This window comes from Poecilia latipinna, unplaced genomic scaffold (assembly GCF_001443285.1).
Source record: "Poecilia latipinna isolate Pla-1442-1.1 unplaced genomic scaffold, P_latipinna-1.0 Scaffold16, whole genome shotgun sequence".
NCBI classification, from domain to species: domain Eukaryota; kingdom Metazoa; phylum Chordata; class Actinopteri; order Cyprinodontiformes; family Poeciliidae; genus Poecilia; species Poecilia latipinna.
Window position 1 is genome coordinate 1 of NW_015112632.1, and position 15,854 is coordinate 15,854.

General features: G+C 36.7%; 3 protein-coding genes across 5 annotated transcripts in view; all 3 read left to right on the forward strand.

Moving 5' to 3' along the window:
* Positions 1 to 469: 469 nt before the first annotated feature.
* On the forward strand, positions 470 to 5,859 carry adora2ab (adenosine A2a receptor b). 2 transcript variants are annotated; one of them, XM_015033519.1, is made up of 5 exons: positions 470 to 935; positions 1,024 to 1,332; positions 1,492 to 1,623; positions 3,954 to 4,057; positions 4,571 to 5,859. In XM_015033519.1, exons 2-5 carry the CDS (start codon positions 1,133 to 1,135, stop codon positions 5,530 to 5,532), a joined length of 1,398 nt encoding a protein of 465 aa, XP_014889005.1. In that variant the 5' UTR covers positions 470 to 935; positions 1,024 to 1,132; the 3' UTR covers positions 5,533 to 5,859. The 2 variants fall into 2 exon arrangements, with proteins under 2 accessions (XP_014889005.1, XP_014888998.1); XM_015033512.1 differs by having other exon boundaries at positions 470 to 1,332.
* A 2,890-nt stretch (positions 5,860 to 8,749) lies between these two features.
* snrpd3l (small nuclear ribonucleoprotein D3 polypeptide, like) lies at positions 8,750 to 12,375 on the forward strand. Its single transcript, XM_015033591.1, has 4 exons — positions 8,750 to 8,883; positions 10,052 to 10,190; positions 11,689 to 11,881; positions 12,198 to 12,375. Exons 2-4 carry the CDS (start codon positions 10,065 to 10,067, stop codon positions 12,260 to 12,262), a joined length of 384 nt encoding a protein of 127 aa, XP_014889077.1. The 5' UTR covers positions 8,750 to 8,883; positions 10,052 to 10,064; the 3' UTR covers positions 12,263 to 12,375.
* A 701-nt stretch (positions 12,376 to 13,076) lies between these two features.
* Positions 13,077 to 15,854, forward strand: part of camkk2 (calcium/calmodulin-dependent protein kinase kinase 2) — a 19,301-nt gene continuing 16,523 nt past the window's right edge. For both annotated transcript variants that reach the window (XM_015033571.1, XM_015033578.1), the window contains exon 1: positions 13,077 to 13,418. The gene's annotated coding sequence lies outside the window, so the exon portion shown is untranslated. The remainder of the gene's footprint in view (positions 13,419 to 15,854) is intronic.

Consider the following 15,854-nt stretch of genomic DNA (forward strand, 5'->3'; position numbering starts at 1 on the left):
GGTTTTCTTCTTGCCACTCTTACAGATTTAGTGCACACAACTATTTCATCTTATTTACTTTTTTTTATTTAACTTTTATGTCACCAGGAGAATCCCATTAATTGAGATTAAAAAACTCTTTTTGCTAGAAAATCCTGGCCATGACTTGCAACAATTGCAGAACATTTACAACAAAAACAAAAAAAAGTTAACGTTGTCATAAATCATGTACATTTTTTTCTCCTCATATCAATTATCTGTTTTATGTGGGTGTTTCACATAAAACCAACAATAAAGTACAATTAATTTTGTAGATTTAAACAAATCCTTTAGAAATGCCCCATAATTATTACATTTCATCTGATCTGATCGTTGAGCTTACGTTTAGTTTTGCTTTTTTTCTGCTCTCTATCTTGTACAGTTGAGCTCATATGTCTGAGGTCATTATTGCTAAAGTTTGCTGACGTTGTTACAGGTTTGTGTAAGAACTCCTAATCTGCATACAAGATGCAGAGATTTCCTTATAAAGAACTCTATTGGAGCTCCTTTGATTAGGCAATAACATCAAACAGTTAGTGTTTGAGTTATTTGTGTAATTATCTGTGAAAAGTATGTCAGTATCTCAAATGATAAGGGAGAGGGATTTTGGGAAACTGTCCCTAAATAAAAAGCCCCTTGTTGTCTTGTTTGATTTGACCCTGTATCCTTGTCATGCAGTGATAGATGGCTTTTTTGACGTGTGTGTGTGCATTTAACTGCATGTCCATTGAACACAGTGTAATCTGTTTATACAAGCTAAACACACTAACACCATGTCCTCTACCCTCCGGCCCCCCTCCAGATTACTTCTCTACTTTGGCAGCCCCTTCAGATGCGTCATCCTCAACTGTATCGCTGTTCACTGAACAAAACTTGAAAAAGAGGAAGACTAACAGCCCTGCACAGCAGTCGTGACGGTAATCCGGCGTCGCTCGTGTGATGGTAGTGCTGGGAACTTTCTGCTTTGCCTCACTGTCGATGTGACACAATCCCTTTTGTCTCAAGTCATGCCATGTGGTCTAGCAAGAAAATGTTGTGTCTGAAAACAAGACAAGGAGCTGATTGGATGGGATGAAAGTACAAGGAAAGGGGAAAAAAAGAGGAAAAAACAACCATGCTGGAGCTCCACCAGGTGGTTTATATTAGCTTGGAACTGCTGATCGCTCTCCTGGCTGTGGCTGGGAACACCCTGGTATGCTGGTCCGTCTGCCTAAACTCCAACCTGCAGAACATCACCAACTTCTTTGTGGTCTCACTGGCGGTCGCTGATATCGCTGTGGGGCTACTGGCAATTCCCTTCGCTATCACAATTAGGTATCATTTCCTCGTTTTTATCTAATTTAGGGCAAGGGTTAATGTTGTACCGCTGAAATATTACATTACGGGATGAGATACATCCACTGGTGATTTCTTCTAATTGTTGTGATGGCTGCCTTTTCGTTCAGTAATGGTTCCTTTTTCATCCGTATCCAGTGTGGGTTTCTGTGCCGACTTTTACGGTTGCCTGTTCATCGCCTGCTTTCTGCTCGTGCTCACACAGAGCTCCATCTTTAGTCTACTGGCCATCGCTGTGGACCGCTACATCGCAATCAAGAATCCACTCAGGTCAGAGCAAAGAACACATGATGTTTAAGTGAGACCAGAAACATGCAAACACTTACTTTCAGAAAAAAAAAACAAAAACAAAAAACTGTAATTAAGCCTCATCTGGAGAGATTTACGTTGATTCATCCATGATGAACAGATTTTTTTTTTCTGCCTCGAGGGGAAGTAAAGTTGCAGAATGTGACCTTTAGTACTCATTTAAATCAATATTGATTAAGTGCTACCTTGAATTTCCTTGTTGCTAATCTGGGTGCTTTTACAGAACAATGAGTGGTTGGCTAGTAACTGCTGCTCTCTCCTGTTAAGGAAGTTTCATCTTGTAAGCCACAACAGGTGATGCATTTGCATAAGCAGTTGGATAATGGCTTCAGTGTGTACCGAGTGCTAATACTGGTGCCATGAGCCTGCCAACCTGCCCACACAGGATCTCAGTCAAAAACAAAGTAACAGTGTTGAGTATTTGAACTAATGACTCAAGGACTTGCGCTTACTAATGTTTATTTTAGTTTTCCAGCCGAATTTGTTTATATTTGGAAATGTTCTCATTCATACTTAGTTCCGAGAAAAGTTTGGGAGCTTCAGCAAAAATAATTAGTAGTGACTACATAGAATAAATTTACCTCTAAAATTTATTTAAAAAAAAAAAAAAACCTTTTTAACAAGACAATTTTCTGAAACAAAGTGTCTACAGTTTTTGACATGGGGTGGAGACTTGGGTTGGGGGGATAAATATTTTCTACCCATCTCTGCTCAAATAAGCAGAGGTTACATTTACCTAATGTGCCTTTAGGTAAATGCACATTAGGTGCACTGTTCTTTTTTACATTGATGCACTTCGGTAAGGATTGGACTCGAAAGTTGTAAAAATAACAGTTGTGAAAAACAAAATGATTTTGAAATGTGGTCTTCAGCCTTAATTTGTTATTTTGAAATTATGTAATTCATTTGTACTTTATTTGCCTTTAAAATAAAACAATTTGCACATAATTTTATACATTTATTTCCTCATTTGATCACATTTTTTACACATTTAATCAGATGTTATGGTTAGTTGCTCAATACTTGAATAGCCTTTTTGTCTGATTCTTTGTTTATTCTCACTTGAGTATTTTGTTTTCTTTCAAATGACTTTTTATTGATTATTAGAAATATATTAAAACAACATGGTACAAAGTATAGCAGTACAATTTTAGCAGATTTTAACCTACAAACAAATTCCTAGAAAGCAAACACACCCACACAAAACTAAACAGATGTCATTTTTTGTTGGTTATTTCTTTTTTTCTTTTACCCAAGTAAAAATATGTTCAAGCAATACTATTCTTGAATACATTCAATGACTCCTCTGTCCACCTCTACAAATAAGTTTTCTATTCCTTACTTGTATTTACATTTCCAGGCAAGAAACTATCGCCTTACTTCCTAGCTGACGAATGGTGCTGAAGTTGAATAAGTTTCCTATTTTGTGTACAATGTCAATACCTTTTATGGAATGTAGATTTACGTAATCATCTCTAAGTTTAAGATCTAAAAGACTTAATCTGGTCAAATAATTCTATACTGAACATTGAATCTTTAAAGTACAGCTTGAGATGTAGTCAACTTTTCTGAAGCATGCTGAAATGCAAAAAAAAAAAAAAAACTATATTTCTAATACTTTTTGGCTTCAGAACAACCTTAGCTTGACATAGGCACTAAAAACTACAGTAAAAGACTCCTAAAACCTTCACTAAATTGTTTGTCATTGACTAGAGATTGTTGAAAGAAGAGACTTGTCGTTTTGAAATACCCGCTATTTTTGCTTTTTAATATTTAAGATGTATTTGAAGAATGTCATAAAAGATTCTTTAGTGTGGTGAATTTTAATGCGTATATCACTACAAAGATCTTTGTAAAGAAAAAAAAAATGCATGAACTCCCTGTTGAAAAGGGAAATCTAATTCACAACCAGGCACAACACCAATATATCACAATGTGTTTGCACCTAATGTGTTAAAGAAGGAAGTGCATGCAAAAGGCAGGAAAGTGCAAATTGGATTTGGTAATGATTTTGTTGCAAATAAAATGAGAAACACAATTTTAAGAAAGCGTTTTTAAACATTTTCATGACTCATGATTGTGATGTGTTTAATCATCAACCCATAAATAGAAAAGGCAGGCCATAAAAGTAAATGTGTGCTGACTACTGTAATGATTTTCTGTTAAGAAACCATCAGTTTGTTTTAATAAATGAATAATGCAGTTCGATTTAAGTGCACATCCAGTTAAAATTGACAAATATTGACCCGTTCTCTGAGTGATGTATCTTTGTGCTCTGTTCAACCATTTAGGTACAACAGTCTGGTAACAGGGCTGAGAGCAAAGTGCATCATAGCACTGTGCTGGACTTTGTCAGCTGTGATCGGCATGACTCCACTAATTGGTTGGAACACAGGTGAGAGATCAAATTTAGCCATTTTTCATTCTGTCACTCATATTTTTCTGTCATTAAAAGACATTTTGAAATATAGAGTTAGGGTAGCTGAAATTATTATTATTTTTTCACTGAATTTTGACATTTTTTCCCCCTCAGACGATAAAATTTACATTTCTGTGAGAAACAGGGATTTTAAAGCAGGGAAAGATCTAATACATGCAGGGCTATTCTAAGGACGATGACCTTTAGTCTAGTTGCCAAATTATTATTAGCTTGTTTTATGGCCTCCAAATATAACAAAACATCCTCAATGTATACTTAAACTATATTCCCTTTTTCTGAACTTGGATTCTTAATTGAAATCATCTGGGGGGCGGTTTGCCTATTTTTTGTAAAAAGATAACTACTAACACTCATGAATCTTGGTATTCTGTGTGTTGTGCTTCCAATTAAACCCATTTTAATCCTATATCATTCTCAGAGTCTTTCTATGGATTTTAACATTAAATCTGTTTTGCCTCTGTTGCACAGGCCAGAACGCAACACTTCACAGCTCAAAAACAAAAAGCTGCCCAAAAGGTCTGACCCAATGCCTTTTTGAGTCAGTTGTTCCTTTGGACTATATGACCTATTTTAATTTCTTTGGCTTTGTGCTGACCCCTCTGTTGGTCATGCTGGTCATCTACATCAAAATCTTTCTGGTGGCGAGGAGGCAGCTCCGTCGAATGAGTATCACGTTTTCTCTCTCACCTATTCCCGGAAGAAGACCTTCATCCTCGAACTCTTCCCATTCTTTTCTGCAGAAGGACGTGCATGCTGCCAAATCACTGGCAATTATTGTGGGCTTATTTGCTATCTGCTGGCTTCCTGTGCATATCATCAACTGCTTGAACCACCTGTGCAAAGACTGTGAGCGTCCAACAATCTGGGTGATGAACATCGCCATCATCCTCTCCCATGCAAACTCTGTGGTGAATCCCTTTATTTACGCCTACCGCATCAGGGAGTTCAGACAGACTTTTTGGAAGATTTTTTACAAGTACATTCTGAGGCAGGCAACCAGCAACGGGGTTGGGACGATGAGTATTGACAGCAGAGATTTCAGCTGCATCAGCATCAGACGGACATCCCAAACGAGTAAAGAGGTTTCAACATGTGGCACAATGGTGAATAGCTACATCCTGGATTCTGATACTCATCCATCAAGATACAAGGTAAATCGCAGAACTTCTAGCCATTGGTCTTCGAATCAAGATGTACTGCCAAGCAGCTGCATCCGCAATGGATACAGAGGGCAAAGTGGCACCTTCTCTGGGAAGCAGGAGAACACTAGCACAGCATTTTGTGCAGAATCTGCTTCATGTGACGAGGGAGCGGCAGATGTTTTTGAGCTGAAAGACAGAGGAGGCTGCACTGATTTTGTCAATGTTCAAGCTGTCTCCGTAAAAAAGACCGATGGTTGCAACTCTACAGACATAACAGAGGTGTCATGACACTTACGTTCATAAATCCATTTTTCCCCACCGCCACGACGCTCTTGATACTGTACGAACTGCAGACAATTTCTTCAACAACATCAACAAAAAGTCAAACACTGAACAGAATAGTTATTTCTTTCTCGCAGCATAAGACCTGTTTTTATTTACTTTATACTTTTGTTTTCTATATGAGCCAAATTTCAGTTGAAGGTCAGGCTACATGAACATAAAGATGCTTAAAGCAGGATGCTTTTCAATATGAGCTGATGCTTGCATTTTCTCTGCGTGTTTAAGTGACATCTATGGAAATGTCTGTTTTCAAAAAATAAATGTTGAAAAAGCAAACATGTTAAATCTTAATGTGAACAAAACAATAATCTATACAGTGATAAAAAAAATTTTAGAAGTGAAAAAAATATATTGTTTCACTACTCTAAATGTAAAAATGTAGCTTTTGATCAGGCAGTGTGTGTGCTACCCAAGCCTATGCTCAAAGTTTTTGTTTTTTTTCCATTGGGACTCAGATGGGTTTACTAAATAAATACTGTATCAACAAAATCAGTTACCCAAAGCTGTCCTGCTTCAAACCCATACAGAAAGTTACCATTGGACCTATGATCAGTTTCTTAAGTGATCAATTATTCAAACCACTTCCTATTTTCATTCACCCCATATGTAAATGTTGGCTCAAAACCTTGCTAAACGTTACAAAAGAAGACTTTCATATTGGCAAAAAGAGGATGTAAAACGTCATGACAGCAAGGGTGCTTGGAAGTTTTTGTAAGTTTTTGACAAAAACATTTATTAACATGTTTTCCACCCAACTGAACAAATGTAACCTGAAGCTTTTCACACATTTTTATCACCGATGTCAATAACTGTACAAATCTTCAGTTAACCCTGTACTGTACCGTGTCATGCATTGTACTTTGACTTTCAAACACTCAGACAGCATTTCTTAGAAAGCTGGATCATGTCATGTGTAATCAGACGCTTCCTTTCTGTTCAAACATGAATAAAACAATTGTTTGATGTTTTGTTGTCAAACACACAAACACTTCCATGGATAATGTCATTTATAGGCTGCATATTACAAACATATATAATTATATTCAGAATTGTAATCAGTGATATTAGTCTCTGTTTCTTGAGTAAGACATAAAAACCTAAATAGATTCATTTTTTACAGTAATTAAATGTTTGCATATCAGTAGCTTGATCAATAATTAAATAACTGCCAGGCAACATGCAACAGTTACCTGTTCAGCATCTGTGTGACACAAATAACAGGCACTGAAATACCAAGGCCAGTTAAGGCCAGTTACCTTTTACCTAATGAAACATTAGGTTTGTTTGAACTTTGTGAACTCTCTATAGACGTGTTAGGTCACTACTTTCTGAATCAGGCTTGTACACACAATTAACAATAGAAACACACACACATACACACAAGTAAAGTCCATGCTCATGACCACAGACTACAATCCAAGAGGTGTTTACAGAGTAACCTGGCTGCTGACGCCAGTCAATGAGCCAAATGCAATGAAAATCAAATGAAGGTTCATTTGATGATGTCTTTTATTATCCCATTATGCTTTCTCCTTCCCATTAAAAACCCCTTCCTCTGTGGCAAAAATCCACATTAGGCGACTTTTATGTGCCTCATAGCAATCCCAGACACACGTCTCCCAAAATAAACATTACTTGGCTTCTATACGACACGTGCTATATGTGTGCATTCAAATCCTATGCATATCAGTAGCTTGACAAACCTTGTCATGTATGTGTGGTATTTAAATGGATCAAATAATTCTATTTTATAATTTGTTTTGATAGGCTTCATGAAAATTAGGTGGTCATGTCAGATTTAAATGTTATTTTTTCCAAGAGAATAAAAGTTTCACATGGCACCTTGATGGGATCCCATTCAGCCTCTTTATGGAATCTCATAAAGTTGTAAATGTCAACCATGAACCATAGCTGTGTCCTTTCACAATGAAGATGCAAATCAGTGCTATTGTATCAAAAGTTCCTTTCTCTGGATGTTTTTTTTTTTTTTTTGTTATTTATACTGAAGCTTTTTTTTAAATCCATCCTAAATAAATGACTTTGCCAAGCCTAATTTCAGCATTGGAAAAAAAATAAGTAGTTCATGACTAACACACTTTGTATAGTTATAATAAAATAACACTATATGAGCTTAGTCTAGCTTGGTTGGTTCCAGAGGAAGCAAAATGACCCATGTTTACCATTCATACATGAGTAGCTATCTCCAGCTAAGTAAACCTCCAGTTTATGGTTAATGAGTTCAGCAATGCATCTCATTTCCTGGTTTTCTATATCTTATATGGGCCATTGAATTATTACCAATAAAATATGTAATTCGTCATTTAATTTTTCCTTTTATTTAACCAGTAAAGAACTCATTAAGATGAAAGGTCTCTTTTGGAAGCGCATCCAGACAAGACAGAAAGCTATAAACACATACTGTAACAACAAAGCAGGCATGGAAATACAACAGGAGAACTAAAACAATAGATCAGTGTTAACAGAGGAAAGAAAGTTTGGGAAACGTACCTGCAATCTGATATGGCTGCATATGAATTTTGAAGAATTTATTCAAAACTGCAGATCACAAAAATGTACTGAGTTTTCCAGTTCACTTCTCAGTTAAATCTCAATGCTCCATGATGAAGAGTATCTGGTAATGGAACGCATTACAGGAGATTGCCTGGCAACAACCTGTCTCCTTTTGGCCTCCAACCCCCCCGCCCCCCAAAAAAACCCAAACTGATTTCCATATTAAAAGCTCAGTTTCTGTCTCAACATTTTTTATTTTATTTTATTTTTTACCAATTGCTCTATATCGAGTTTAATAGAAAGACAGTCAAAATTCTCAAGTATTTATGATGACTGACAAAGCTGGAAAGCTGGAAAGGGAAGTGCAGGAGGTAGATTTTTTTTTAAGTTCTCTGTAGGAACACTCCATAAAATCATAACTTTCCTTCCCCAGGGTGTTAAAACAAACTCACCTCCTTCACCAACTGCTGACCAATTGTTCTATGTGCAAAATATGTAGTTACAACTGTTTTCAAAAATGATAAGATAAAAATATTCTGCTCTACATTCTTGCCAATCATACATTTTTGTACCGACCTAAAAAGGTTACGTTTTGTGTTAGAAAAAACTCTATATCCCACAATGCATTGCAGTAAGCGCTACAGGAAACACTTATGTTGACCCCTCGTTGCTTTGTGGGTAGCAGGAAAAAGGCTCAAAAGGCGCTGTAAGAGCGACAAGCGCACGTTGCAGAATTATTACAGCAGAAATAACAAGAAAATAACCTCTTTTCAAGGCAAACCCGAGGTAAATGCACAACTTGATCTTCATTTTTGTTAAGAAAATGGCTCCCGACTTGTTTTTATGTAAACACACTTTGGACATTAGTTAGAATTTCGAAGCTAATTCATTCAGTTGTTGTCACGGCTCCGTTTGATTATTTTTCTAAATAAGGGGGCATAATTCAAAGTGGAACGTGTGAAACTGTCTAATTGTTCAGCGTATTTTATTTATCAACTTTAAATGTACATTATTTCGAGGATTTTCTGTTTTTTAAGTAAGAGTTGTACCTTAGCATCGTTAGCTATTGTGGCTAACGTTGATAGCGGTCGACTTTTCACTTCAAGATCACCGACTACGTTTTTCTACGGGAGTTGTAATTGCTTCATGCTAAAAAGTAGTATTAGTGATTATTATTTTTGAACGATTCAACCTTTTTCATGGTAGAACTGAGGTGGCTCTTCAATATTTGCTAATGAAACAATAAATCCTATTCTCCATAAAGAATGACCTCTTGTTGGTAGCAACATTTATACGCTTTTATGCATTCGTGGTGTTTGCACTTATTTCAGGACATGTATTAACAGTGTGAATAAAATTGTAACTTAAAATTGGTCTTTATGTGTTTATTCTGCGCTGCTTGGGCACAAATTTGAGCTTTTTTTCTGGACAGACTGCCCGTACAATTTTATCAAACTCCAATTTTCACTCACGAGTTAGTAACCCTGACTTTAACTACTTAATTCAATATTTTAGTCCATATATTTTGCATATGAGAAAAAAAAATATATAGGTGCATGTTCATTAGTGGAGTTGCTGCCTCATTTGGATATTCCAGGACAAATTTGGCAGCCAACTTCTGCTTAGAAGTATCAGTAATTTAAAGTCAGCAGTTTGACATTTGCTGTCGCACTTTTTGTTGTTGTATGCAAAGGTAACTTTATTTTTTTTTAAATAATCTTTTTGTAGAATCTGCATGTATTTTTGTAGCTATGGATTTCTGCTGTATATTTGACATTTCTGTACAGACTGTTAACTTTTTATTCATTACTACCAATTTGTAGAGGTGTGTGTGTGTTTTCCAATGGCCTGTCACCTTGCTGCTGATGCATTGAATTTCTTTAGAGAACCGAATAAAGGATTTTATAACATAGCAGCAGATATAGTAAAGTTTTTGCTTTGTGTTGTGTTCCAGGAAGACTTAAAAGATGTCCATTGGTGTGCCGATCAAGGTCCTGCATGAGGCAGAGGGACACATTGTGACCTGTGAGACCAACACAGGAGAGGTGTACAGAGGCAAGCTGATTGAAGCTGAGGACAACATGAACTGTCAGGTTGGTTTGACTATCTTGATAGGTGGCCTTCATATGTTAGAGCAACAGCAAATTATGTCCGGTGACTTAAGACTCAGGGTTATTTTGCCTCTTTGTTGATTTGTACCCCAATTTTGTATTGGACATAGTTATTTTGTCCTAACCTACTAGAATTTCTTATGGCATGTAAAGCATGCCATCAGCTTATTTTCATACAGATCTTAAATCCAGCAAGTCTTATTATATTCTATTAGGGAAACTTTGTTTCACATCCTATATCCATTAATTTTGCTTCTCATTTGGCTTGCACAGTGTTTAGTCATCCTAGTATCAGTGTGCACAATATTTACATCAACTCAGACTATTTACAGTGCAGTAATTATTACCTGCTAATGTTATATTTAGCTAGAAATGGAAGCAGATGCCAACATCAGACACAAATACCAGTACCCATAATGGTAAAGGTCAGAGTGTATGCATCAGTGATGAAATTAAGGAAAAAAAAGATAATAGAAATATGTGTGCTGCAGCTGATCTCACAATCACATTTATTTTTACCATTATTATTGGTTTTGCAAGATTTTCTAATATAATGCAGCTCTAGTTCTCATTACCATTTGGGTTGGTTAACTCATCATTCCTTTAGCATAAGCATTTTGTACTTGGAAATGACTGGTGCATTTTATACTCAAGGTGAGATATCTCAAAGTGAAATATGTGTTTTTGATTGTCTGGTAATAAATGGTCACCAACTGTGACATATAAGAGGTACATTGTTCTATTTTTTGTTTCTGTTGATTAACCATTGGGTTAACAGCATTTTTATGAGCACAAACACGGTATTCCCATTACAGGGATGTTCTTTAGTGCTTGATTTATTCATGGGTCATGACGTATTTCTTCACTACGCCAAATAAATCCTTATAGTGTGCTGTAGTGTTGTTACTTTGATGCCTTTATAACACTAAGCTATGAAATGGAGGGAATAATGTCAGTTTGCATTTAGTAAACCTGGACCATATCGTTTATTACCGTTCTAAAAGTAGTGTGTTGTTTTTATTCTCTGATCACATTTTCTAAACGCGTAGAGTAGGGTTGCACAATATACTGTGCATTTTGTGCTGTCATAATATTAATGTGAAATATTAAAAGTTCTAATAACCAGTTGGAATGTGGTATTAGCTAATGTATTCTCTCACTTCTTGCATGCCAATGCAATATCCACCTTGTTGAATCGAGTCTTGTTGCAGCAATTGCCCGCATTTGACACTAATGATGACTCTCAAGCTGCAATGGATCAAAGAGAGCAATGAGAAAGAAAAGTTGGGAAAATAATTACAAATGATGCTGGTATAAGTTTGTGAAATGCTTTCATTTTGTGCATTAATTTTGCTGGATTTGCAGAAGTGGCGCAAATAAATAAGTGGGATATTAAAATTTCAGTTGTCATTCTTGCATAATGGCACACATGCTAAACTTCTAAAGCTTTCCTTCCTTTCTTTTTTTGCTTTTCCAATAGATGTCCAACATTACCGTGACCTATCGTGATGGTCGCGTCGCGCAGTTGGAACAGGTCTACATCCGAGGAAGCAAGATCCGCTTTCTGATCCTACCTGATATGTTAAAGAATGCTCCCATGTTAAAGAGCATGAAGAACAAGAACCAGGGTTCTGGTGCGGGAAGAGGCAAAGCTGCCATTCTAAAAGCACAAGGTGAGTGGAGAAACTCTTTCCAGAAAATTCTACTTTGTACAGGTTTAAAATGGTATTAAATATACTTGATGCATTTGTGGGACGGTTAAGGTCAACAATAAGTTTTTAAATTTTGTTTATTGATCAAAATATTTTTGTTTGTGTAACAAAATCCAAGCTGCATGGTGTTTTATGCAATTACTTGATACATGTTTATCTCCTATTCATGCTTCTTTTCTGTACTTGTGCTGTGCTTGGGATTCCTTTGTGATTATTTTCTAACCACACATTTTTTGGTCATTTTTGTTAAAATGCTGTTTTCTTTACCTTTTTATAGTGGCTGCAAGAGGGCGAGGTCGTGGTGGAATTGGAAGAGGGAACATCTTCCAAAAGAGGCGATAACTTTCCTTTGTTCTTTGGAATAATTTGGTATTCTCTGGTATTTTGTGCTTTTGCAGTTCCTCACTTTGATTTTTATTTTGTATGGAAATAAACATCTTTGCGTTTACAACTCATAGCTTGTTTCTTCGAGACTTGATATTTTGGTAAGAGCTGCTTTCATTTATATTCCACATTTGAAAAGCTAAACTTACCATGTAAACAACAGCGAACCAAGAGTTTTAGCTGTGAAATTGTGGACAAAATCAACGAATCGGGTATAGTCGTCAGATTGGCTAAATCTTGTTGGCTGATCTGAAATACTAATGTGGCTTCACAGAAATACTATTTTAATCTAAATAAGGTTATACCGGTATGAACTATACTTGCTTATGTTGCTTCCAAAGGATGTACTGCATCTCATTTAGGGTTATAACAATACAAGGGGAAGAATACAAATGCAGACTATATATAAAAGAAAAACACAATAAAACCAAATTCTGTCCTTCCACTGCAAAATTATCTGCTGATTAATGATGTAAAACCCAAAGAAAACTGAAGTTCATAACAAAAAAGTCCAATGATTTGAAGAATCCTTTAAAAATGTTAATATAGACAAGCATCAATTAAAGACTACTTTAATTTCAGCAAGATTGCTCCAAAACATTAAGGTAGCCAAAATTATTTCATCTGTTGAAACATAAAAGTTCAGTGTATTGTGGCTTTGACAGACTGAAATTAATTGAAAGTGTGTCTTCAGTCTTTAACCATTTAAATGTAGGTTAAAAATACATTGTCAACGAGTGCAATTCTCCAGCTAGTCAACAGGGGGCGGTGTTGGCCGTGCTGTGTAGATCAGAAATTAAGCACCATGAAGTATTTTCCTGAAGTCGTGAGAAAAATGAAAACAAAGAGGGAAAGCATACACTGCTTCTGTTTATAAATCTAATTTCTGCGAGTGCATTTCTCAACGTTATGTAAATAATTGCACGCTGTCAGTCTTCCCTTCGTGTGAAGCTCTGGACCTGCGCTGTCGACCGCTCCATCACAACGTCGGCTGTCAGTCTGCTACATTTTCCGTCTGTCTCAAAGCTAGCTAGCTGGCAGCAGCTACTGTAACACCTCAGCTGGAAGAAGGAACCTCACATTTCTGAATTTACGCCCCCAGTTGCACGGAGAGGTAAGACTTAAATAACGTCAGAATGTATGTTTTTGATTGATTCAATGGCTTTGCTATCGAACGGAAGCTTCTTTAAGCGCTAGAATCGTTACTATCATCATTGACGCCCGTTACAGCAACATCTGTATGTTGACGTTAAAGCAGCTGCTAACGTTAGCCGAGCCGCTTGACTTTGAGCTTTAGAGAGGAGTTGACTCGCTGGGACTGCAAACAACCGTAACATTCGCTTCAATCTTGGCAGCAAAGACGCCCTTTGGCACGTCGATCTTTACAATCACTTTAACAAGTTGCATTATTAATGCAAGTTGCCTAATACATTGCCAGAAACGCGAAGCATTTCATTGAAAGCGGCTCATAATTGGCATGTCATGTTTATGTTTACAGTTGGAGATTTTAAAATGGCACGTTTTCAGCCTGGCAACAATTTAACACAAATGCTTCAGTCTAAACTGAAATATCTCTGCCTACTATATTATTATGTAACATTAGTTACAATGAGAATCTAAGGTTGCATAACATTCTTCCCCAAATGTTATCATCAAGCTATATTTCCATTTAGGTTTGTTTGAGGGGTGTTTTCAGACTAGTATCGAACGTTTTTATGAAGTTTGAAACGGCAACTTGATGCCACCGGTCTATGCCATCATTCAACAATGGAAAGCGGAAGCAGGGACTATAATTTCTTTGCCGTTGTTTCAAGCATATTTGACGCCTTCTTTCCACAGCCTTTATCCTGGATTGTCGGTCAGCTGGCTGATGGAAAACCATTACACGTTTGTCTTACTTTCTAGAATTTCGAATTTGATTTACCTTTTATATATTTGACTTTAAGCAGAACAAAAGCAACATGATCCCATATTCCACTAGATGTATTATTATGTGACAGGTTCTTGTATAGGTCAAGGTATTTCAAAATTCCCCACAATTGAGCTAACTCAAGTGAGATATGACAGGAAATATTTGGAAATAACTGGTAAAATATACATCATATAGGTTAAATGTAAATATATTTCACATGTTAAATTTAATTATTTCTAAATCTAAAAATTGAATATTTACTGTCTTATGGTTGAATACCAAAACATGTTAATGAACTGCTATTGATAGTATGTTCCCAGTTTTAGACAGGATGTTACAGATAAAAAGACATGAGTTCATATAAAAAAGTACAATCTTTTTTGTACACGACCTCACGCCCATGTCGTGTGTCATTTAAACTGTTCACAATCAACTTTAATCTAACAACTCACTTCTGAATAGCTTTGAAATCAACACGTTTATATTGCCATTATTAAAAATCTTTTAAAATATTTGCAATCAAATTAGGGTGAGATGCCGTTGTTTTGCATTAAAAGCTTGCTGCTCTTGTAGCAGGTTTATGGGATAAATGACTGGCTCTGTTCTCAGCCGTGTGATGATAACACTGCACTTAAGTTAATCTAGGAGATCCTTTCTTGCATTTACTGCAGCTTATCTCCTGCATGACTCCACACACCGCTGACTTTGCTGCCCTGTGTATCGCTTAATGAAGCTTGGGATGCTCCTCTGCTCCAGATGGCTGTGTGTTGTACTGGTATGTCTGCAGGACCACATCTATGTCATAATTAATGCACTACATACCTCGGACCCCCACCCCCCCCCTTTTACCCTTCCGCCCCACATTCTATGATAAGTCCTGCTTTCCTCTCCCCTCGTGCCCAGATTGTCCAGGTCAACTCATGTGACTGGGTCTAAGAGGCTAAGTACAGCATCTGGAGCTTTACAGCATCTGCTGGTGTTTTACAGGACTTGAATCTAATCTTAGTCTGATGGCACCTTAAGTAGGCGTCTCTCCCACATATCATCCTCATTTAACTCTCGCCTAGCTCACACACTGTTATGTTTACCTCATAGCTTTGTTTGTCCTCTGCTACATCGGTTTATCGTGCTTCCATGACCACAATCCTCTTAAAAACAATCCAACAAAAATTATGTAGATCTTCCTGCCTCCTCTGCTTTTCTCTTCTCCTCATTCCTCGGATAATGAGTATAAAAAGCATGAGTGGACATGGAGATGGAAATTGTGGTCTTAAATTATGCAAACAAAAAAGAAAAAAAAAAACACGGTTCTCATTAAATGCTGTGGGGATGATAATTAATCATGTTGTATAACTGACATCAAAAGCGTATTCCAATGTTGCTCCTTCAGATGCACCACTTTGTATCTGCTTACCAGAGCTGAAATTGGTGCATCTAGAAGTGTTCAGATGAATTAATTAGTACATTACAGGGTGTGTGGGGAAGAAGTCAAGACTCTATTGAGGGTTCAAATAAAAACAAAATGTCTGCTTAGGTTAAGTTGTAGGTGAAAAGCATCTGGTTTGTGATACTTCAGCTCTGAGGGTAGGTAAATATTATTAGTGACATGCAGTATCAACAAAAGATATGTGTTTGCAT

Excerpts from the sequence above, each read along its gene's own strand:
- adora2ab (XM_015033512.1), top strand. The coding sequence starts at position 1,133 with ATGCTGGAGCTCCACCAGGTGGTTTATATTAGCTTGGAACTGCTGATC. Across the intron at positions 1,333-1,491 it reads CCCTTCGCTATCACAATTAG|TGTGGGTTTCTGTGCCGACT; the intron begins GTATCATTTCCT and ends ATCCGTATCCAG. Across the intron at positions 1,624-3,953 it reads GCAATCAAGAATCCACTCAG|GTACAACAGTCTGGTAACAG; the intron begins GTCAGAGCAAAG and ends TCAACCATTTAG.
- snrpd3l (XM_015033591.1), top strand. The coding sequence starts at position 10,065 with ATGTCCATTGGTGTGCCGATCAAGGTCCTGCATGAGGCAGAGGGACAC. Across the intron at positions 10,191-11,688 it reads AGGACAACATGAACTGTCAG|ATGTCCAACATTACCGTGAC; the intron begins GTTGGTTTGACT and ends CTTTTCCAATAG. Across the intron at positions 11,882-12,197 it reads TGCCATTCTAAAAGCACAAG|TGGCTGCAAGAGGGCGAGGT; the intron begins GTGAGTGGAGAA and ends ACCTTTTTATAG.